The 25,080-nt window shown below is 49.0% G+C and overlaps 1 protein-coding gene across 1 annotated transcript; it reads left to right on the forward strand.

The window, feature by feature from the left end:
- The first annotated feature begins 11,938 nt into the window (after nt 1-11,938).
- Nucleotides 11,939-12,898, forward strand: LOC130474673 (chemerin-like receptor 1). The gene has a single exon (XM_056846371.1). The coding sequence runs from the start codon at nt 11,939-11,941 to the stop codon at nt 12,896-12,898; it is 960 nt and encodes a 319-aa protein (XP_056702349.1).
- Nucleotides 12,899-25,080: the final 12,182 nt, after the last annotated feature.

The raw sequence follows: 25,080 nt of genomic DNA on the forward strand, positions 1-25,080 counted from the left end.
AGTAGGCTTTATGTGAAGGAGTGGGGAATCGAACCCGGTTCTCCAGATTAGAGTCCACAGCTCTTAACCACCACACCACGCTAGCTCCCCTGACTAGGGGAAGGGGACCCCAAAACTCACCTTGCAGAGTCCTACGAAGAATTCTGTGCCTCGCCGAAGCTGGCACACAGCCGAGAATGCCCATCTAGCTAAAATAATCCCAGATGCATCTGATGAAGGGAGCTTTGATTTATGGGAGCTTGCGCTGATATCAACACTGGTCATCTTTCAGGAGCGACTGGACTCCTCTTTGATCCATCTCTTGAAAAGCATCTTTAATTTTTTTGTTGGAGTCCACATATGAGAAAGAGATCATAAGTTATCATCCATAAAGAGCTTTTGTCCTTAACCAGCCCAAATGTGTCACGTATATTATTGCAAAGCTCCCCACAACAACCTTGCAAGGTGGGCCAGCCCGATGACCAGCCATGTTACAGTGCTTGAGGCCAAGGCATTCGACCTTTGGGCTACTTTTTTTGTTTTCCCTCCAAAGCAGCCAACATTCAACAGACCAGACTTCTACTGAGCTCAAGGCGGAGCTGGCATTCGAACTCGAGACCCTCCAACTCCTAGCTCCTCAACGCTACCGCAGGCAGAGCTTTGCAAACTGCCAGAGAAAGGAAAGGACTGGAAGAGGATGAGACTTGCTAACGCATCCATTAAGTGCCGGGGAGACACCCCTTTGGATCTCACGGATGCTATTGGGCAGCAGAGTTTCTCCACATTCAGCCCAGCTCACTAACTGTCAGCAGCGGCTCCACTGGCTCACACAAGCGAGCCAGCTCAGAGAACCACCTCACAAGGAACAGCTAATCCGCCTCCCTCACACTCAGTCCCAGGGCTTGCCTCGCAGGATCGGCACGCCCCTGCCTGCCAGCTCCAGGCATCCCAACCAGATCTTCCTTTGAAGAGCATCTTCCTTGCCGGGGAAACCCACCTTGACGCTTACCTGGCAGATGGAGAGAGGGAAGGCGCCGGCCCTTTAACCGGTTGAAGAGGCAGGTGACCACCCCCCTTCCCCAGCGGCAAGGTAAGAGCGCAGTTCTGTCTGGGACCCCCTCCTTGCCCTTGTCCAGCACCCCCTCCCCAATAGATGGGGCTCTTCAGAACGGAATTAGAGCAGATTTGAAGAAGTTGCATATCTCTTTAAATGTGGCTTTGGGAAAAGGTAATTAGTAATTATTAGTGGCATTTAGAAATACAATCAATAATGATAATTGCCTTTCTAAATGCACATTTGGGATAGACAACTTTTTAAAATCGGCTCTGATGGATTAAGGGGGGTACGGAGACAGGCGTCTATTTCTCCCTCTATTTGAATTGAAGAAGAAGAAGAGTTGGTTTTTATACCCCGATTTTCTCTACCTTTAAGGAGTCTCAAACTGGCTTACAATTGATCATGCATTTATTCATACACGCTAAAAAGGAGATATGATTTATTATTAGGCATATAAGTGTGCTTCTTTCCTCGCTGGGGATCAGCCTCCCCGCTCCTTTCGGTTCTCTTCCCTATATGGGATTGCAGTATGTCCGCAATTAAGAGAAGGTTCACCAGCGTTGTGGAATGGCTATTTATTTAAAACACTGTATAGCAGCCAAAGCTTTTCTCTCCAAGGGGACCCGGGAATAGCTCAGAGCCCAAATAAAACCCATTTGGTCGTGACAAACATTTACGCTGCAGAAGACAATTGCCAGGGGGCAACTGTTGATTCTGCCAACCATCCTCAAGGGGAAAACCAACAGGGGGGGGGGAGGAAGGGCCAAAGGAGAGGGCTGAACAGAGTTTGGGGGAAGTGGATGAGAATCACAGGGCTAGATCCAAGCCCAAGTATGTTTGGCTTAGCACTCTGCCCCCATCCATAGACAGTCAAGACATGCCTCTAGGAAGCTCGTGCCGAGAGCATTGGGGTGATGGTTACCTGCTGCTGGTTTCCAGCATCTAGTAATCAGAGGTAGATTGCTTCTGGATATGGAGGCTCCATTTTTCAGATTGCTTCTGGATATGGAGGCTCCATTTTTTAAAGTGCCAAACTAAATTAGTCACATATCCAATTAATCTGGGACCCAGTCAGACTGCTACCGAATATGGAGGTTCCCTTTTTAAATGTGCAGAACTCAGCAGTCCAATAGCTGATAGGCAGACTACCTCTGGATATGGAGGCTCCATTTTTAAAGTGCCAAACTAAAGTAGTCACATATCCAATTAATCTGGGACCCAGTCAGACTGCTACCGAATATGGAGGTTCCCTTTTTAAATGTGCAGAACTCAGCAGTCCAATAGCTGATAGGCAGACTACCTCTGGATATGGAGGCTCCATTTTTTAAAGTGCCAAACTAAAGTAGTCACATATCCAATTAATCTGGGACCCAGTGATAAGTCAGACTGCTACCGAATATGGAAGTTGCCTTTTTAAATGTGCAGAACTCAGCAGTCCAATAGCTGTTGGGCAGGCTACCTCTGGATATGGAGGCTCCATTTTTTAAAGTGCCAAACTAAAGCAGTCACATACCCAATTAATCTGGGACCCAGTGATACATCCGACTGCTACTGAATATGGAGGTTCCCTTTTTAAAAGTGCTGAACTCAGCAGTCCAATAGCTGATAGGTAGACTGCTTCTGGTTATGGAGGTTCCATTTTTAAAATAATGCAAAACTAAGAAGTCACATATCCAGGGAACCCGGGGGAGCAAAGAGGTTTTCCTTTGTGTCCTTCCCATGATAACAGAATTCTTACATGGGCCCCTGCTAGAATGTTTACATGGGAGGGAGACACACACCCTTCCTCATGCACTGGACATGCAACAGTGTATACATACCAAGGTGTCATTTCTTGGATAGAAAGGAGAAGAATCCCATGACACTCAAAAGAATAATAATTTTGGAGTTTGGCGCAGCAGACTTGCTTGACATAAACCCCTGGAATCTGTTTCCAGCATGGAACAGCCTCGCGTGCAGGAATTCTGCCATGGAATGAAAGAAGCTAGGGTTGCCAGGCCTGGGTTGAGAAATTTTGGGGTGGAGGTTTTTGGGGTGGAGACTGAGGAGGGTGGGGTTTGGGAAGGGACTTCAGTGGGGTGTAATGCCACAGAGTCCATCTTCCAAAGCAGCCCTTTTCTCCAGGGGAATTTTCTCTATCATCTGGAGATCCGTTGTAATAGCAGATCTCAAGCCATCGCCTGGGGGTTGGCAACCCTAGAAGACACAGATGTAACTGAATGGAGGGCTGCTGGAAAGGGGAGAAGGGGGGAGGTCCAGTGGTCAGAGCAAAAAGACGCTATAACATATTTGGAAGGTGGGGCCTTGAAGGAACTGTTGGGGGGGGGGAGCATGGAGAGGGTAGTGGTTCAAAGCAGAGGTTTGGTCTATGGTTGCCAACCTCCTAGAAATCTCCCACAATTACCATGGATCTCCAGACTGCAGAGATCAGTTCCCCTGGAGAAAAGGGTTGTTTTGGAGTATCGACTCTATGGAATTAAACCCCACTAGGGTTGCCAGCTCCGCGTTGGGAAATACCTGGAGATTTTGGGGTGGAACCTAAGGAAAGTGGCGTTTGAGGAGGGGAGGGACTTCAATGGGGGGGGAATGCCATAGAGTCCATCATCCAAAGCAGCCATTTTCTCCAGGATCTCTGTCACCTGGAGCTCAGTTGTAATCCCAGGAGACCTCCAGCCACCACCTGGAGGTTGGCAACACGATGCCCCCCCTGAGGCCTCCTCCCCTCTCCAAACTCCACCCTCCCAGGCTCCACTCCAGGAATTTCCCAACTGGGTACTGGCAACCCTGGCTGGATGGTAGGGTTGCCAGCCTCCAGGGACTAGCTGGAGATCTCCTGCTCTTACAACTGATCTCCAGCAGATAGAAATCAGTTCCCTTGGAGAAAATGGACGCTTTGGCCATTGGACTCTATGGCATTGAAGTCCCTCCCCTCCCCAAACCCCGCCCTCCTCAGGCTCCGCCCCAAAAATCTCCCGCCGGGTGGCGAAGAGGGACCTGGCAACCCTAGCTGGACTCAACGGGCCTTGGTCTGATCCAGCAGGGCTTTCCAGTTTCCTTATGTTCTTAGGAGTGACGGAGAGGGGGGGGGGAGAGATACCTTCTGCCCTTGTCCCATTTCCATGCCTTCAAGCCGTGGCAGAAACTTGACAGGTGCGGCCCAGCCTTGCAAACACAGAGGAAAGCAGCACCGGTTGGATGCCTGGCTTCCAACAGTTCACAGCGCGGGGGGGGGGGGGGTCCTTTCCCTCCACTCACCCTTGTTAACAAAATTTAAGGGAGCCCCCCCCCAAATGTAGACTGTGCTTTCAATGCGGCATTAAAATAGGGGTGAAAATTCAACAGGTGCAGCTCTTTGGGGGCGAAACAGAAAGGCGCGTTTGCGGAATTATTGCTTCGCAGCCCACAGCGCTCAGAAGGAGATGTTAATTACAACATCCCCGGGTTGCAATTTTTTCGGGGTAGGGGGGGTGGGTTGAGCCTTGGGAGGGCAGGCTTAGCGGAGAGGAGAGACCTCAGCAGGGTATAATCACATAGGATCTACCCTGCAAAACAGCCATTTAGTTTTAATTCCAGGAGATCTCCAGCCCCCACCCAGAGGTTGGCAAAGCTAGGGTGGCTGGAGGCTTGACCGGTGTAGTTGCTTTGTGTTATTGGCACAGGAAGAGCGCTAGTAACAAAGACGGCAACCCTAAGTTCCCATGCAGCTCATGGGAGTGAGCTCTGACCCAGCAAAGCTTTTTAGACAGGAATAAACGGTTAATCTTCAAAACAGAACAAGAGTCCAGTAAATGGAGAGTAGCCTTTGTGGGATCTTTTTTTCGTATAACAGGTGGCTGAGTGTTCAAACAGCGCCCGGAGTCACCTGTAAGTTACACAACACGCACTCCGAGGCCTCCCCGCAAAGGTTGCCCAATAATAGCTCATTGAATAACGCTCCTTCAGCTGTGTTGCATAATCGGATCGCATTATTCTAAAGATCTGCTGCAGAACAGGCAGAGCTCGAATCAGACGATCTCACGGGCAGATTTTCTGTAACTCAACAGCCACATGTTGCATTACGCAGAATTTTGTGAAGCAGATCTCCCCCTCACCCCCACAACCAAATATGATACGTCTCGGGTCTAAAATCTGACCAGCACCACAAAATGAATGCTTCCTCCCAAACTTGGAAAGCCTCAAAAACCCAAAGGGCCAAATTGTATTGCTGGCATGGTGTAATGGTTAAGAGCGGTGGACTCTAATCTGGAGAACCGGGTTTGATTCCCCACTCATTCACAGGAGCGGTGGATTCTAATCCAGTGAACCGGGTGAGATTCCCCACTCCTCCGCACGAAGCCTGCTAGGTGACCTTGGGCTAGTCACAGTTCTCTTAGAGCTCTCTCAGCACCACCTACCTCACAAGGTGTCCGTTGTGAGGAGAGGAAAGGGCGGTGATTGTAAACTGCTTTGAGACTCCTTAAAGCACTGGTTCCCAACCAGGGGTCCACGGACCCCCAGGGGTCCGCGAGAACTAAATTAAGGTCCGCGAAACAAAGTTATAAACCCATAATAAATTAATATTTTCAATTAAAAGTTCTCTATTATAAAAATATATATTCAAATATTATTCAGTTTAATGTTTAACTAACAGTTATGATTAAAGTTTATTTTCAAATTCTCAGAATTTTTATTTTGAACCTTGGGGTCCCTGCACCGAACAAAAAAGTCCTAGTGGTCCCTGGTCAAAAAAAGGTTGGGAACCACCGCCTTAAAGGCTGAGAAAAGCAGGGAATAAAAATCAACTCTTCCTCTTCTTGTCTATTCAGTTTCTGCTTGCAATTTTGAAACAACTGGATTTCCCCCCTCCCTCTAGGTTCAGGGCTAATTCACTTACATGTCCCTACATTTTAATGCAAAGTGCAAATCCACAGGGAGATTCCAGAAGGCTAGAGCTGTGTTTGGCTACAGCCAAAATAGGGGCTTGTGGGCACCCTTAAAGATTAACAAATTTATCAAGGCAGAAGCTTTTATTATTTGTTGTTATTTATTTATTTAAAAGATTCCTGTGCTGCCTTTCTGCCTGAATAGGGTCCTCAAGGTGGCAAACATCAAAACATTTGAACATTAAAACAGCATTTCAAATCATATATAAAATAATTCAATAAAAAACATGAATGCATAAAACCACAACCAGGGAAAAGGGGCAATAACAGTTATTGGTGGGGTTGCCAATTCTGGAGTGGGAAATTCCTGGAGGTTTGGGGTGGAGCCATGGGGAAGGCAGGGTTTAGGGAGGGGAGGGACCTCAGCAAGTTTCAGTGCCATAGACTCTACCCTCCAAAGCAGCCATTTTTGTTCAGGGTCACTAAACTCTGTCTGGAGATCAGCTGGAATTTTGGGAGATCTCCAGGCTCCCCCCTCCCCTCGGGTTACCAACCTCCAGGTAATAGCAGAAGATCTCCTGCTATTACAACTGATCTCCAGCTGATAGAGATCAGTTCACCTGGAGAAAATGGCCACTTGGGCAATTGGACTCTATGGCATTGAAGCCCCTCCCCAAACCCCACCCTCCTCAGGCTCCGCCCCAAAACCTCCTGCCGATGGCGAAGAGGGACCTGGCAACCCTACCCCTCCCCGGATGTCAGTAACCCTAGTTCTTGGGGGGTATGCCAAACCAAAAGGCTTTTTAAAGCCCTGCCAGATAGGGTTGATAGCTTCGGGTTGGGAAATACCTGGAGATTTTTGGGGCGGAGACTGAGAAGGGCGGCGTTTGGGGAGGGGAGGGACTTCAACACCATAGAGTCCAATTGCCAAAGTGGCCATTTTCTCCAGGTGAACGGATCTCTGTCACCCGGAGATCATTTGTAATAGTGGGAGATCTCCAGCCACCACCTGGAAGTTGGCAACCCTACTGCTAGATGATGCATCCGCCATGGCTCACAAAAACTTAGAAGTCTCAGTGTGCCAAAAGATACCACAAGGCTCTCTGGTCTTACATCAAGGGGAGAGTCTTCTTTCCAGAGTCCCATGGAAACGAACTGGAGTGGCAACAGAACGCCCAAACAGCCAGTGATCACCTCAATGAGATCTGCTACAGGAGAGATCTCTTGCGCTTTGGCCTGCTGATTAGTTCTGTTTTCTCCCCCATCCTGATGGGCTTTTAACAACTAGAGCCAGGAAGACCCAACAAGAGATGGACTGACTCAATAAAGGAAGCCACAGCCTTCAATTTGCAAGATCTGAGCAAGGCTGTCAAAGATAGGACATTTTGGAGGACATTGATTCATAGGGTCGCCGTGAGTCGGAAGCGACTTGACGGCACTTAACACACACACAGAGCCGGCCTGCCAGATCGCATCTCACGGGCAGAGCCGGCTCCTGTTGGCATCAACCCCCTGTCTCTTGTGAACAGGACAACCCTGCAATCCAACTGCAACTTTTCCTACGCTTCACCCAGAGAAAGCCTTCGCTGACACCGTTTTCTGTCTCCCATCCCTTCTGTGTAATTTCCCAAGCAACGGCAGAAGTTATGCTGTAACCAGAGCAACTGAGCTCGCCCTTGAGAATTTCAATTATAGAGATAGGGGTGGGGGAAAGGTGGCAGCGCAGGGTGCCGGGGCTGCGTGGGAGAAGGGTGGCAAAGCCGGGGAGTGCAAGATGTCACCATGGAAAAGAACCCTGGCTCCCAGAGGCTCCAAATCACGCCCGCTGCCGTCTTGACCAATATTCCCCTACACATTGGCCTCACACCCCAAGAGGGTGCTGATTCTCCATCCCAGCTACAGTTTCTTGCACAGCAGTGAATGATACTCTACAAGGAGAGGCTATTGGGGGGGGGGTGAGAGTGGAGTTGGGGGGCTGCCCTGCCCATCCCTTATGAGCCCCCAGAAGTCCCCCGCAGCCAACAGTAATTTGAGTAGGGCTGTCGCCTGGCTAAAGAAACCTTTGTCAATGAATGAGGTTTACCCAATTAAATCTGCACACGCTTGCCAAATAAAGCAGCTCTGTTTGTAGATCGTGCACGGCTGCATGGTGAAGACATCACCATGGAAGAGGTTTTCCACCTTTTGTGCACAGGAGAGGATGCCTCCTCTAAGATCTGATAAGCTGCAGTACTGCAGTCAAAACCTCTGCTCACAACCTGAGTTCGATCCCGACAGAAGTCGGTTTCAGGTAGACAGCTGAAGGTTGACTCAGCCTTCCATCCTTCCAAGGTTGGTAAATTGAGTACCTAGCTTGCTGGGGCTGGGAGTGTAGACGACCGGGGAAGGCAATGGCAAACCACTCCGTAAACATAGCCTGCCTTGTAAACATCATGATGTGACATCCACCCTGAGGGCCAGTAATGACCTGACGCTTGCACAGGGGGACTACCTTTACCTTTAATGGTTAAGAGTGGATTCCCATGTGGAGAACCAGGTTCGATTCTCCACTCTTCCACATGAAGCCTGCTGGGTGACCTTGAGCCAGTCACAGTTCTCTCAGAACTCTCTCAGCCCATGCGGAGGCAGGCAATGGCCAACAACCTGTGATGTGAACATCTCTTGCCTACGGGGTTGCCCTAAGTCAGCTGTGACTTGACGGCACTTTCCACCACCAGGATAGTAGGGCATTTGGTGAAAGGGACACAAATGTTTTAAAACAAATTTAACCAATTAAGAACGTAAGAGCTGGTCTGCTGGATCAGACCTGCGGTCCATCTAGTCCAGCCTCCTCTTTCACATGGTGGCCAACTACTTTCTCTGGAGGGCCAAGAGAGGCAAGGTGTTCCCCTGATGTCGCCTCTTAGTAGTGGAGGTTTGGGTTTGAGCCATCCTGGCGAGCTGCGATCAATGGACCCCTTCATCAATCTGTCTACTCCCCTTTTACAGCCATTTATCTGAGTCCGTCGCTGCCTCCACCGGTACTGAATCCCGCAATTTAATGTTGGGTGAAGTAGATTTTTCCTTTGTCCATCGGCCACATAAATGTTGAGCGGTGAAGTAATGGCAGGATTTTCAGCATGCATGGCGGTAATGGAACCTCCAGCCAGGCTGGAGTGTGTGGGCAATAGTGTGTGGGCAATAGTACAACTTCAATTTATAGCCTTTGCCTACTCATAGCTCCCTCAAGCCAGAAGAGAAACATCGAGGAGGAAGAGACAGGAGAGCAAGCTTGACTATGTGCCTCAGCTAAACCGGCAAAGCTTCTTCCGCCCAGATACCTGTCTTGTTATTCACACCAGTTGTGAGGTCCTGAAGCAGGAAGCGGTATAGGGTTGCCAACCACCAGGTACTAGCTGGAGATCTCCTACTATCACAACTGATCTCTAGCCGATAGAGATCAGTTCCCCTGGAGAAAATGGCCACTTTGGCAATTGGACTCTGTGGCATTGAAGTCCCTCCCCTCCTCAAACCCCGCCCTCCTCAGGCTCTGCCTCAAAAACCTCCCACCTGTGGCAAAGAAGGACCTGGCAACCCTAAAGCGGTATGACCTAACACCTGAGATCCTTGTAACTGGAGAGGGAGGGGCTCTAGCACTGAGCCACGGCTCTGCCCCCTTCCTCTGTCCCAAGAATACCGGTCTACTTTGCAGGGCTGTTGTAAGGGTTACTGAGATACAAGAGCTCTGCAGGGCAACCCAGTGTCACTGTTCTTAGATTGCAGGTAGCTGGTCTCATGTCATGGAGTGACTTTGTAGCCAGCTAGATTCGAACTGAGCCTTTCTCCATTTGCACTGGCAAGACACTTCCACACAGGGGTTCAAAAACCAGTTCTACATCAGGAGAGGGTAGGGTTGCCAGCCTCCAGGTGGTGGCTGGAGATCTCCCACTATTATCACTGGTCTCCAGGCGACAGAGATCAGCTCACCTGGACAAAATGGCCACTGTGGAAGGTGGACTCTATGCCATTAAAGTCCCTCCCCCACCCCAAACCCTGCCCTCCTCAGGCTCCACCCCAAAATCTCCAGGTATTTCCCAACCTGGAGCTGGCAACCCTAGGGCAGTGTGACCCAAGATGTCGTTGTTCCCTTCTCAGAACTCAGTAACTAATTTGAGACAGAGAAAGAGAGAAAAAAAATTGTACGGAGTGGAATTAAAAATATAACTAGCAGCAGATCTACATGTCAGTTTCTATAGAAAGTTTCCAAATATCTAAAAGTAAGTCCAAAGATACAGTTCTAAGGTCCTCGATCCACTGATTTACAGGAAGTGGGCATTTATCTCTCCAGTGCTGTAATAAGAGTCTTTTAGCTATAGAAAGGGCACAGAGGGACCATTTTAGTTGACCACCGGTTAGACTCTAAGGGATGGGCAGATAGTTTAAAAGGAAGCCTCAAAGGTTGAGCTGGAAATTATAAAATATTATGAAGTAATAAGAGTCACTGGAAAAGACCGTCATGATAGGAAAAGTTGAGGGCAGCAGGAAAAGAGGAAGACCCAACAAGAGAGGGATTGACTCAATAAGGGAAGCCACAGCCTTCAATTTGCAAGATCTGAGCAAGGCTGTCAAAGATAGGACATTTTGGAGGACTTTCATTCATAGGGTCGCCATGAGTCGGAAGCGACTTGACGGCACTTAACACACACACAATTATATTTATTAAGTGTATACAATAGATATGTATAAACACTAGGCCTGGAATACAGGCGACATGTAAAACCATTGTAAACAGTTACAGAAATATTGAACACACTTGATGAAGAAGAAGAGAGCTCGTTTTTATATGCCGACTTTCTCTACCACTTAAGGAAGAATCAAACCAGCTTACAATCACCTTCCCTTCCTCTCCCCACAACAGACACCGTGTGAGATAGGCGGGGCTGAGAGAACTGTGACTACCCCAAGGTCACCCAGCTGGCTTCGTGGGTAGGAGTGGGGAAACAAATCCAGTTCACCAGATTAGCCTCTGCCGCTCATGTGGAGGAGTGGGGAATCAAACCCGGTTCTCCAGGTCAGAGTCCACCACTCCATATTTCTAATAGGTATATCATCAACTGTGTTGAATATCTATTGTGTACACTTAACAAATATAATTATTTTATAAACTTTTATAATTTCCAGTGCAAACTTTGAGGCTCCCTGTACTTGTATGGTTGAGTTCCCTCCCCCCCCCCGCAGCCCAACATTTTTGTTGTCTATTCAGATATGGGCGCTTTCACACATACTGAATAATGCACTTTCAATCCACTTTCAATGCACTTTAACAATCGTTTGCAAGTGGATTGAAAGTGCATTATTTGGCATGTGTGGAAGCACCCATAGTTTAAAAGTACCTAAGCATCCTCAAAAAACAATGGACATTCTAATACAGAACTAATATGAGTAACAACTTCCTCCCAGAAAAACAGAATGACTGAACATGCCCAAAGCATATATTTAAGGAACACGTCCTGCAAGTTACTACCCCAACAAATAAAGCATGGGCTGTGGCTCAGTGGTAGAGCATCTGCTTGGCATGCAGAAGGTCCCAAGTTCAATCCCCGGCATCTCCAATTAAAGGGACTAGGCAAGTAGGTGATGTGAGAGACCCCTGCCTGAGACCCTGGAGACCCACTGTCGGTCTGAGTAGACAATATTGACTTTGATGGACCAAGGGTCGGATTCAGTATAAGGCAGCTTCAAGTGTGTCCATGTGTTCATGTGAGTGTGCAGTCTGCATTTGGGGAGGGGACATGGCTCAGTGGTAGAACCTCTGCTTGGCATTCAGAAGGTCTCAGGTTCAATCCTCGACATCTCCACTTAAAGGGACCAGGCATGTAGGTGATGTGAAAGACTCCTGCCTGAGACCCCGGAGAGCCGCTGCCAGCCTGAATAGACAATACTGACTTTGATGGACCAAGGGTCTGATTCAGTAGAAGGCAGCTTCATGTGTTGAAGGGGGGGGGGAATCATTCCCTTCTCAACAGATCTCTCTCTCTCTCATTTTCTTTTTAGCAGGGAGATGTCAACAACCCCAGCGGCCAACGACTCCTTTCCCCCGGTGCTCCTGGGGGATCCCACAGTGCGCAACGCGGTGAAGGTCACCACCGGGGTGGCCTTCGGCTTCATCTTCCTGACGGGAGTGACCGGGAACGGGGTGGTCTTGTGGGTCACCGGCTGGAAGCTCCGCTGGACGTCGAACACCGTCTGGTTTTTCAACCTCGCCTTGGCTGACCTGGCTTCCACCTCCCTGGTCCTGGTCACCGTGCTGAACCTGGCCCTCGACCTGGACTGGCCGTTTGGCTCCGTGGCCTGCAAGGTGGCCAATTGCCTCTTTGGGCTCAGCCTATGCAGCGGGGTGCTGCTGCTGAGCTCCATCAGCGTGGACCGCTGCGTGCTCGTGGTGGCCCCCGTCTGGTGCCAGAACTACCGTACCCCGCGGCTCACCTGGGTGGCTTGCGGAGCCCTCTGGCTGCTTTCCTTGGCTTTCTTCGTCCCCAGCTCTTACTTCTTCACCGAAACCTTGGTGGAGAAGAACCGGACCTCCTGCAGCAACCTGGACGTCTTCCAGGACTGGCAGGAAGCCGAAGTCCTCACCATCTGCATCTTTCTCTACCAGTTCCTCATGCCGTTGCTCGTCATCTCCATCTCCTACACAATTCTGGTGGTGACCATGCGCAAGAAGAAGTTCAACAAGTCCAGCAAGCCCTTGGTGGTGGTCACCAGGGTCACATTCTGCTTCTTCCTCTGCTGGCTGCCCTACCACGCCCTGGCGCTGGCCAGGATCTCCATGGATGCCGTCCCGGACGTCGTGCGCATGGTGGCCATCCCTCTCTCCAAGTGCATGGCCATGTTCAACAGCTGCATCAACCCGTTGCTCTACGTCTTTGTGGGACAGGAGTTCCAGGACGCTGTGAGGAGGTCCCTGCTGCAGGTCTTCAAGACGGCTTTCGAGGAGGCGCCGATAGCAGCCAATGTTTGAGAGTGGCAATGGAAGCGTTGGGGGGAGTCACACCTGGGGGAAGCATCATGGTTCACCGTTTGGGTCTCAGTGGGTGCCCCCTAGCTAGGAGGAAGAAGAGGATATACTAGGTTGGTCTGGTACCCTATGTATGAGAGCCAGTGTGGTGTAGTGATTAGGAGTGGTGGACTCTAACCTGGAGAACCAGGTTGGTTTCCCCACTCCTCCACATGAGCTGCGGACTCTAATCTGGAGATCTGGGTATGATTTGCAGTCCTCCACATGATGCCTGCTGGGTGACCCTGGGCGAGTCAGAGTTCTCTCCGAACACTCTCAGCCCCACCGACCACACAAGGCGTCTGTTGTGGGGAGAGGAAGGGAAGAAGATTGCAAGCAGGTTTGATTCTCCTTAAAAAGGTAGAGAAAATCGGCATATGAAAACCAACTCCTCTTCTTTTGCTTCTACTTTAAGTGCAAATTCTGTGCCAAATTCTGCAATCCATTTCAATTGTGCAAGTTAAGAGTTCTGCCTCTTCCTCGCATCAAGTTATTCTGCTTCTGCTCCCCCATCCCTGACCGTTGAACACGTGAAGCTGCCTTATACCAAGAGAGACCATAGGTCTGTGAAGCTCGATATTGTCCAATCTGACTGGCGCTGGCTCTCCACGATCTCCGGCAGAGGTCTTACGCACTGCTTATTAACTGCCAGGGATTGAACTTGGGACCTCCTGCATGCAATGCAGGTGCTGGGCCATTGAGCCACGGAGCCCCACCCCAAATAACAGGACGCACCCAAGTGCTTTCTGCCAAACCAGACCATCAGTCTGTCAAGGCCAGTACCGTCTTCTCTGTCTGGTAATGGCTGTCCAGAGCCTTGAGTCTTTCACATCACTCAATCTTTTCAAGAGGAGCTGGCGGGGATTAACCACTGAGCCACAGCCCCTACCTGACCCCTTGAAACTCTCGCTCGGCGTTCTCTCAGAGATCCTGCATGCGTTTTCAAGCTTAGATATGCAGTTGGAAGGGCTAAAACTTGGATTTCCAAAGCAGATTCTCAAACTGCTGCATTCTGCGTCCCAGAGGAAGCTTTCTGCAATGCGAACGTGGAATGGCTGGATACACTCAGCCCTTGCCAACGTCGGCCTCTCTGCCCCCGCATCATTGCCTTACGGGGTGCATCCTGCAACCTGCCCAGGTCTGGCTAGGTGCCTCAGTTGCTAATGACAAGCATGACTGGTTGTGGACAGCTGCCCTACGTTGGAAACAACTGGCAGGGGAAGCTCAAGCCATTTGCAGGCCTGGGGCCAATAATCTGAAAAGGCACTTCCCCTGTTCCCTAGCATTAAAAAAAAAAAAAAAGAATACATCAAATAATTGGCTAAAGGCCCGCCAGTAATGGAGCCCCTGGCGCTAAGACCCCGCTCTTAGCCAGTGCAAGATGGAATATTCAGATAACCTCTTCCTCCACCCCCCTAACTAACTTGGGAAACTTCCCCTGGGAAGATCTCTGCTCTTTTGCCTCCAACGATGATGGCTGGAAATGTTCGCAATGAGGAGGAGGAACATTAACTGGATGCTCTAAGAATGAAACCGGTGAGAGCAAACCACAGGGGTCCCCAACGTGGTGCTGCCGACACCTTTCCTTGTGCCCAAGTGCTTTGAAAAAGTGGGTCTGGGCAGGTGGGGCTTTGATCCAGCAGGGTTTCTGATTATTTGTGCAGATTTGTTAAAAAAATATTGTGTTGGGAGGAGCTGCCACCACAGCACGAGGATCTTCACTGTGTGACCGAAGGTAAACTGCCGCAGCCGTTTTTGTGACTGGCGCTGCCCCTGCAGCAGCAGCATTTCGGTGGCAGCGCCCACTGCACTGTGTCCCAATTTCAAAAGGTGCCCATAGGCTCAATAAGGGTGGGGACCCCTCCGCTCCTCACACAATCCTGTTTGCATAGTAGATGTAAATACTCGCTTTAGACTCTTCCCCTGAGCCACAGATTTAGCCTCTCTGTGTGGATCCCTGTCCGAACCCTCCACCTTTTAAGCTCAGAGCTGGATGCAGGGAAACTAGGGTTGCCAACCTGCAGGTGGTTAAACCAAAATTCACACAGAAAACAACTATGCCAAGCAATTTGAATATAATTCCAATATTACCATCAAAATGCAAAAGTCATATCCAAGCACAGGTCATAAATTACAAAATCACATGTATTGTTCTTCTTTAGCAACAATATATTCATCAGAAGTCAGACAGGAGAGGAAGATGGCCGTTTCGTTCTTCATCAGTTCCTCAACCTTAATCTTTTCACTTGGTATGTATTTCTTTGCTTATCTTATAAGCACAATTTTAAACTCCCCATGGGTAGAAGACTGATCCTTCTGCCTAACCAGGCTAGTATATTCAGTCTATTTCAGAGGTTCCCTCACCTGTCTGACTTCTGATGAATATATTGTTGCTAAAGAAGATGAATATTGTTAGAATTATTATATACATGGTGATGTGTTTACTTACCTACATTTAAAACCAGGATTATACAATTACCTGTTTGTATGCACCTACTTGTGAACAATACATGTGACTTTGTAATTTATGACCTGTGCTTGGATATGACTTTTGCATTATGATGGTAATATTAGAATTATATTCAAATTGCTTGGAATATTTGTTTTCTGTGTGAATTTTGGTTTAACTACTGTATACAAAGAAGTGTCTATCTTTATATTAACCTCCAGATGGTGGCTGGAAACCACCTGCTATTCCAACTGATCTCCAGCCGACAGAGATCCGTTCCCCTGCTTTGGCAATTGGACTCTATGGCATTGAAGCCCCTTCCCTCTCCAAACCCCGCCCTCCTCAGGCTCCACCCCAGAAATCTCCAGATATTTCCCAACCCGGAGATGGGAACCCTAGGCAAAACCGACATGACTCAGAACATGCCCAGTCGACTTTTCAGCTTGGGGGTTAAAATATGGAAGCCGGCGCTCTGGAAAAAACTCTGTTGCTGGATAGGGAGGAGCCAGCCCACCTAGGGTTGCCAGGTCCCTCTTCGCTACTGGCAGGAGGTTTTGGGGGGGGGGGTAGAGCCTGAGGAGGGCAGGGTGACTTCATTGCCATAGAGTCCAATTGCCAAAGCAGCCATTTTCTCCAGGGGAACTGATCTGGAGATCAGTTGTAACAGCAGGCGTTCTCCAGCTCATCCCTGGAGGTTGGCAACCCTAAGCCCAGCAGACCACTCGCCTCGGCTGGAAGCAAGCCATGCTGCCTTCTCACCTGCAAGACAGAACAAGCGTTGGGGCCTGAGAGCTGCCTTCCCCAAACGGAGCCAACCCCCTTTCAAACCGTGGCTCTTTCTCTGCCCTGGCTGGATGCCAGCATCACCCGAAAAAGGCCTTGCCCGAAACGGATTAATCGTTTCCTTTCCGAGTGCGGTTCTCATCAGGAGCAAGGCAGGGCAGAATACAGTGATTTTTTAAAAAAAGAAAGCCAAAGTGTCTGCCTTGCCTCAGCTACCCTGCAGGGGTGGTGGGAAACTGATGCTCTTAAGACCAGGAGACGGAAGAGGGAACGCTTACCAGCCTTCGGCTCTACTTGTGGCTCATTTTCTAAACGCCTCCCCGCATAAAACACCAGCACTTCTTTCCTCCGCCGCTGCTACTAAACTCAATCCATGGCCTCTATAGAACAGACAGTCTCCAATTTTAACATCTGTATAACACCATGCTTTGGAACCTGGCTGCTTGGAAGGACAGCAAAGAATTCGGTCTCGTACATTTTATTCCTTTCTCCAAAGAGCTCAGGGTGGTGTAAACGTCAAGGTAAAGGTCCCCTGTGCAAGCACCCGGTCATTTACAGCAGGGGTGTCAAACTCATTTGTGAGGAGGGCCGGATATAACATAAATTTCTCTTGGTTGGGCCAACTATATGTAATTAATAAACAAACACATACATACTATAAAACTGGAGGCCAGGTCTACCCATTGGTTTGCATGGTGGTAGACCTGGGCTCCTGATGGGGACTTTTTTTTCCTCTGGAGGCCAGGTCAACTCACTGGTTTCTATGGGACTCTGGAGGCCACATTTACCAAGCAGTTGGGTAGGTGGTAGAACTGGCCTCCAGCTTTGGAGGGCAGACTCTAGGGTGGGGGTGTTGAACTCAATTGTTACAAGGGCCGGATATGACATAAAGGTCACTTGGTTGGCCCAGATCGAGAGTGTGGGGGGTGGTTGCCTTGGCTGGCTCACAGGTCAGATAAGAGCTTTCAAGGGGCCGGATCCGGCTTGCGGGCCTTATTTTTGACACCCCTGCTCTAGGGCAAACCTAGGGTTGCCAACCTCCAGGTACTGGCTAATCTCCTGTTAAGGAAAAATATCCCAACACGCAGCCACTTCCAATTCTTTTGTTATTTTTATATTTTTCCCATGCTTAGTATCTCTTTAAATACCAGTTCACAGTTTTCATAACACGATTTACAATACTAAACCACCATAGACAAGATAGATAAATTGTCCACAATGTCCTGCAATCCAAGTCCTCAAAGAGAAATTACAGATGTCTTGCTGCACAGTGTCATCTTGCAATATGTCTTCTAAAAGTCAGCTGAACAATAGGATTCCTCTTTTGCACAGCCGTTTAACAATCCATACTCAGTATCCACCGGAGTGAATATATGCAGGCTAATGCAATGATAATATGACAAGCAACCGGTTATGCCTTGTTTCGCTGGATTTCTGCTTCTTCAGATAATTACAATTTCATCCGATCACAATTTTGCGATTCAAAGTTCCATGCTCATGAGCCTTATAGGAAACTGAGTATGGATTGTTAAACGGCTGTGCAAAAGAGGAATCCTATTGGTCAGCTTGACGACACTGTGCAGCAAGACATCTGTAATTTCTCTTTGAGGACTTGGATTGCAGGACATTGTGGACAATTTATCTATCTTGTCTATGTTGGTTTACTATTGTAAATCGTGTTATGAAAACTCTGTGAACTGGTATTTAAAGATATACTAAGCATGGGAAAAATATAAAAACAAAAGAATTGGAAGTGGCTGCGTGTTGGGATATTTTTCCTTAACAGGAGATTAGCCAGCCTCTATATCACTGGTTCCCAACCAGGGGTCCGTGGACCCCCAGGGGTCCGCGAGAAACTAAATTAAGGTCCGCAAAACAAAGTTATAAACCCATAATCAATTAATATTTTCAATTAAAAGTTCTCTATTATAAAAATATATATTCAAATATTATTCTAAGTTTAATGTTTAACTAACAGTTATGATTAAAGTTTACTTTCAAATTCTCTGAATTTTTATTTTGAACCTTGGGGTCCCTGCACCGAACAAAAAAGTCCTAGTGGTCCCTGGTCAAAAAAAGGTTGGGAACCACTGCTCTATATACAACAACCTCCAGGTACAAGCAGGAGATCTCCTGCTATTACTACTGAATTCCAGGGGGTAGAGATCAGTTCCCCTGGAGAAAATGGTCGCTTTGGAAGGTGGATTCTATGGCATTGAAGTCCCTCCCCTCCCCAAACCTGGCCGTCCTCAGGTTCCACCCCCAAAACCTCCCGCTGATGGCGAAGAGGGACCTGGCAACCCTAGCTATTCCCCACTGAGGTTCCTCCCCCCAGGCTTCACCCCCAAATCTCCACACATTTACCTGCCCAGAGGTGGCAACCTTATGGATCCACCTCCAGATGAACATTTTCAAAATGGGAATTGCGTATACCACTCTGAGTTCTTGGATAAGGAGGGGTGGAGAAAAAAAAGGATTTAAACAAAATGTAATCAGTTGGGGTTACCGCACTTGTATTCCCAGCGATGTATTAAGAGTTTGAAAACATTATAAAAAATTCTGTTCGCACTTTGTATGTATTCCCACCGATGTATTAAGGGTTTGAAAACGTTATAAAAAATACTGTTCGCACTTTGTTTGGCCCCTTTAGCCGTGAAGACGTTTTCCAACCATTTATAAGCCGTGGTATCCAAAAACCCTTTTAAAGCGATGATGTTTTTTACAACATTTTCAAACTCTTAATACATCGCTGGGAATACAAAGTGCGGCAACCCCCTTTAATATATATTAACTCAGGTTCCAACCTCCCGTTTTGACCCAGCCCTTGTTCCTACAGCTGCAAGCTCTTTGATGATTACTATGAATGGGTCTATCAGGATGGCCTTAGTTAAAGAAAGGGATCAGACTATAGAGGCTGAAGGCCGTTTGCAAGTCCTGCTGAATGGGCCATTCACTTGGCAGGGGGAGGCGGTTGGCATTTTGCAGGGCATTTGGATAGCACAGAGATATATATCGATTTTGCGTCTGGTTTGCCGCAGGTTAGCTGAAGGAGAAACCTCTGCTGGCGCTGTCTTTCTCTGTGGGGCTCTGCTGCCTTGGGAATCGGGCCCACTTGCCTCTGCGTGCCCTCTGCTTCGATGTCTGCAAATAAAGCAACTTTTTCCAAAGTACCTGCATCCTCCTGTGCTTTTTCATCCCTAGGAAATTCAGCTGTGTTGCACGGTGCCTAGAAATTCTTGCCGCTGGGGGTAGGGTTGCCAGCTCTGGGTTGGGAAATACGTGGAGTTTTTTGGGGTGGCGCCTGAGGAGGGTGGGGCTTGGGGAGGGACTTCAATGGGTAGGGTTGCCAGCTCTGGGTTGTGAAATACCTGGAGATTTTGAGGGTGGAGTCTGAGGAGGGCGGGGTTTGGGGAGAGGAGGGACTTCAGTGCCGTAGAGTCCAATTGCCAAAGTGGCCATTTTCTCCAGGGGAACTGATTTATTTCGGCTGGAGATCAGTTTTAATAGTGGGAGATCTCCAGCCACCCTAGCTGGGGGGGGGGGGGGAAGCAAAGATTCACAGGCTGTCTTCATATAATCTTTTCTTGGTGGGGGGAGAACAGATAAGTGGGGACAGGAGGTGGGAGTAGGGTTGCCAACCTCCAGGTTCTAGCAGATCTCCTGCTATTACAACTGATCTCCAGCCGATAGAGATCAGTTCACCTGCAGAAAATGGTTGCTTTGGCAATTGGACTCTATGGCATTGAATTCCCTCCCCTCCCCAAACCCTGCCCTCCTTAGGCTCCGCCCTAAAAACCTCCCGCCAGTGGCGAAGAGGGACCTGGCAACCCTATGTGGGATGGATCCAAAAATGCCAACATATGCAGCAAAGTTCGACTTCAGTAGTCCCGGGCTGGAAGCGAGAGGCCGGCACTCCTAGAAGGCCATTTCAGCGCCTAGGAATCCAACCCAAAGAAGAGATGTTTTTGCTTCCAAATTTATAAAAACTGAAAGGCAGCAAGGGTTGTGGGTGCATTAATAAGCCTAATCCCCCCCTTCTGCTGTAGTAGAAAAGGGCAAGAGTCCAGTAGCACCTTAAAGACTAACAAAAATATTTTCTGGTAGGGTATGAGCTTTCGTGAGCCACAGCTCACTTCTTCAACCCACTGTGAATTACCCCCCCTTCTGCTGTTACACTGTGGGGGGGCTGGGGCTGCTGGCTGGGCAATCTGTTTCCCACCCTCCAGCTCCCGTCACATCCATGCGTGCGCGGCGCTGTACTTCGGCACATGGCAAGAAGGATAGCATCAAGGCACCGGGGTGGAGGAGAGGGGAAAGGAAGAAGAGACTATTCTGCTGGAAGCAGCATTCCGTACTAGTGATGAAAGAAAGCCTGTGCCTAGGAAGATAGGAAGATACGTAGAGGGAAATCTGTAAATGGTTGTGTTGGAAAATGCTGTAAATTGCAGTGGACTTATGGCAACCTCATAGGTCAGCATGGTGTAGTGGGTAAGAGCGGCGGATTCAAATCTGGAGAGCCGGGCTGGTTTCCCCATTCCTCCACAAGAGAGCCAGCGTGGTGTGGTGGTGAAGAGCGGTGGGGTTTGGAGCAGTGGACTCTGATCTGGAGAACCGGATTTGATTCCCCGCTCCTCTACATGAGCGACAGACACTAACCTGGTGAACTGGATTTGTTTCCCCGCTCCTACACATGAAGTCAGCTAGCTGGGTGACCTTGGGCTAATCACACTCTCTCAGCCCCACTTGCCTCACAGGGTGTCTGTTGTAGGAAAGGGAAGGAAAGGTGATTGTAAGCCTTTTCAAGGCAAGAGACCGTTTGCCGTTGCCTGCCTCCGTGTAGTGTCCCCACTCTTCCTCGGTGGTCTTCCATCCATCCACTAACCAAGGCCAACCCAGATTGGCTTTGGAGATCTGACAAGATCGGGCTAGCCTAGGCTATCCAGGTCCCGTCCTGTAAATGTTAAGATGCCTCAAAGAAACCCCAAAGATCCTTACCCTCATGTCAATGGAGAAAATCTTTTTAGAAGTGCAGTTCTTGCTTCGAGCTGCTACCTTCTCTAAGGGATGGAGAGGGTTCATAGAGCCTTTCCACCTATATTTGTGCATTACGAAGCATCGGCAGGAAGCTTCAAACTTGCTCCGACTGAAATTAAGCAAAACGCCCCCCACCCATCAGCAGCCTTCAAGGCATGCCCTGAGGGCACCCCCAAATACACCCTGATCCATCCCCGCTGAAAGTGCTGCGGCCCCCGAGCAAAACCTCATCTCGACAATCCGAGCCTGATCAGAACTCTAAGACCTTCCAGTTCTCAGGAGGAGAAGGAAACTGCGGGAAAGGTCTCTTTCGAGCCAGAATTAAGCACCCAAATTAAACCAAGGCCTTCCAGTTCTCAGGAGGAGAAGGAAACTGCGGGAAAGGTCTCTTTCGAGCCAGAATTAAGCACACAGATTAAACCAAGTTATGCAAATCAGCTAATTGGGGTTCATCGGGGAATAATTCAAAAATTCATAAGCATGCGAACGTGGCGACGGGCATTAATGTAAGGCATTAAGGAAGAGCATGTAGAACCGGCGTGGGAGAGCTATAATCAGAACTCCTTTTTCTTTAAAAGCAGCGGTGAGTTTAACCCTTTCCCCACCCCCATTTTCCAGAAAAGCTAGTTTTCTCATGCCACTGTATCACACAAAGGCCATTTATGAAGGCCTGTTCCCCCTTCGGTCACCCCGCCAACTCCTCTGGTGCTTCTTTTTGATTATGCATGCCTTTCCCAACCATAAGAGGGCACCTCCTCGCTTGGCCCTCGTTCTCCGGATTCTCATAGCACTCTGAAAACACAGGCAAAACGCACGGGGAAAGCGAGGTGAACTCTGATGGCTGGGGAAGGTATGCATAATCAAAAAGAAGCACCAGAGAAGTTAGCAGGGTGACCGCGAGAGAAACAGCCCTGCATAAATGGCCATAAAACCTTGAAACTGTGTTTTCCGATCTGAGCGTCCTCATCAACCACAGTTAATGGAGTATCCGTCTGGGCAATCTTGTACGTGTGTGCCGCTGACGTATGGTGACCCCGTAGGATTTTCAAGGTAAGAGACGCTTGGAGGTGGTTTACCATTGACTGCCTCTGCGACCCTGGAATTCCTTGGAGGTCTCCCATTCAAATACTAGGGCAGGGAAACCCTTGCTTAGCTTCCTAGATCTGATGAGATCGGGTTAGCCAGGGCAGGGCAGGGCGATCTTACCTTATCAAATTAACTTGTACCAAGTTAGGAGTGGGGCAGTTTGAGTCTCCTTAAAAAGGCAGAGAAAATCGGGGTATAAAAACCAGCACTTCTCACGGGAAACTGGCTAGTGGATCCACCACTGGATCTTTGCCAGATCTCTGCCCACTCCTAACTGGGTACCTTTTGATAAAGTGCCTTCTTTCAGCTTAAGTCCTTCCCCACAACACAGGGATGACACCGAACTACCTGACAGATTTGCTCTCTAAATATCAGAGTTGGGGGCAGTTACAAAACAGGGACGGAAAGGCACTCTGCACGTGCCCAGATCCACTCTAGCTTCAACAGCCGCCACGCACTTCTGAAATCCATTACTGCAAAATATCCAGACTTGGGCCTTCAGGTAGTTCAGGATGACACAAACATACCCCTCCACATTTTCTTCCAGTCCATCTGCCTGCTTTTCTCCCTTTCTTCCAAGCAACCACTTCCAGCATCTCCCTCGCTTAGCCGGGTTATCTTAAAAACCTCTCCATTATGTAAACTTGAAGGCAGATGAGCGTAAATTAAATGACAGCACAATAGCGAGATCCTCTGATTAGTACTAACGGTGACATTGGCAGAACTTTTGGTATTTTCATTTCTGTTTCCCAAGCACCCTGCCAAAAGCATGATCAGAATACCGAAAAACCCAGCTTGAGCAAGTGAATTGTTAATGCATGAAACCCTGGGGAATACTGGCAGTTATCAAAGCCTTTCCAACTGAAGGAGCTGGTTTGTATCCAAAGCAACTCTTCCTCGCGATCCTAGGAAAGGCAAGAATTTTTTACTTTGAAAAAACCCTACAGCTAGCGCAACCAGACAGCTAGATTCGTGACTATACTGAGAGAGAATTCTTTTAAACCTCTCGGACGCCAAATGTCGCTCGTGCCATGATAGCCCTTCCAATCCCAGCACCATCTGGAAGGAGGCCTGAGGGGACGATGCATTTTCTTTCCTCTATTAATTTCTTGAGTCCTGCACCAACTGTTGCGGGAAGAGCTGTTCGTGGAACTGAGCTATTCGCAAACATTAGGAACTTATTGTCTCGGAGAGCCAAGTGGCGGAGTAAGAGGAGCTATTAAAATGACAAGGATGTCTGGAGAAAGCAACCCATCTGCACTCCCTTTCACTTGATGAGAGGCTTCAAATACATGAAGGGTTGGGAGTTTAAGAGAGCGAAGGCTCTAGATTGCTCTCCCGTGGACAAGAATCGGCTCAACGTAGAATGCTTTGGGCCCTGACCTAGATGCCTCAGGTGAGACAGAAGCTAAGCAGGGCTGGCCCTGGTATTTGGATGGGAGACCACCAAGGAAGTCCAGGGTCGCTCTGCAGAGGAAGGCAATGACAAACCACCTCTGTTAGTCTCTTGCCTTGAAAACCCCAAAACGGGTTGCCATAAGTCGGCTGTGACTTGAAAGTGCTTTGCTCCACCACAGGTGGCTTTCAGAACCACCCGCTGGGAAGGTCTCTGGCACGAGCATTCTTGAACTCATCCAGAGCACCACACTGATCTTAAGAGGGGAGGGGCCACGGCTCAGTGGTAGAGCATCTGCTTGGCATGCAGAAGGTCCCAGGTTCAAGCCCCGGCACCTCCAGTTTAAAGGGACTAGGCAAGTAGGTGATGTGGAAAGACCCCTGCCGGAGACCCTGGAGAGCCGCTGCCGGTCTGAGTAGACAACACTTACTTTGATGGACCAAGGGTCTGATTCAGAAGGCAGCTTCATGTGTTCAAGAGGCAGCCCTTCTGCCCTGCAAAATGCATCAATCAGTGCTTCATTTCTACCCTGCCTTTCTCCCCAATGGGAACCCACAGTGGCTTGCACCGTTCTCCTCTCCTCCGTTTCATCCTCACAACAACCCTGCGAGGTGGTGTGACTGACAGAAGGCTGTCCTGCCCCTCAAGGGGACAATCAGCCACTCAGATGAGCCCAGAGGAGCGCTGCTCCAGCATCCACTCATCTTCGAGAAAGGGGATGAGATGTTGGAGAGAACATAGGAGAGTGTCGAGTTCAGATCTGCCATGGGGAGAGAGCAGGGGCAGCTCAGGTTGGCTGAGAAAGCGCAGACTGGGCGACGGGGGGCTTTGCCTGTGAGCGTGGAAGAGTGGTTTAGCTCTATCTCTGGGAGAGAAGAGAGCCCCCCCATTTATTAGGCCTGGCTCTTGGGATGAGCAGACCTTGTACCATTTTGTCTGGGGAAAGGGCAGGCTGGTGTGTGTCAGAGAGGATCAAACCTAGTGGCTCAGCCATAAAAGTCTGTTTGTGCCTGAAAGCACTGCAGAAAAGTCTAACTACTCTCTGAAGCCGTAACCAGTTAAAAAATTTCTGCCTCGGTCAGGTTTCTACTTGGTCTACCTGGAGACCTGCGCTGCTAGTTTGTTCCTTTAAAACAAATCCGTAAATATACAAATCTTTTTAGCTGTTTATATATTAATCTGCCCCGACCTGGATGGCCCAGGCTAGCCTGATCTCGTCAGATCTCAGAAGCTAAGCAGGGTCAGCCCTGGTTAGTACTTGGATGGGAGACCACCAAGGAATACCAGGGTTGCTGTGCAGAGGAAGGCACTGGCAAACCACCTCTGCTAGTCTCTTGCCATGAGACAGGTGATCGCCATAAGTCAGCTGCGACTTGACCGCACTTCACACACACACAC

Source organism: Euleptes europaea, chromosome 3 (assembly GCF_029931775.1).
Source record: "Euleptes europaea isolate rEulEur1 chromosome 3, rEulEur1.hap1, whole genome shotgun sequence".
In the NCBI taxonomy this organism is placed as follows: domain Eukaryota; kingdom Metazoa; phylum Chordata; class Lepidosauria; order Squamata; family Sphaerodactylidae; genus Euleptes; species Euleptes europaea.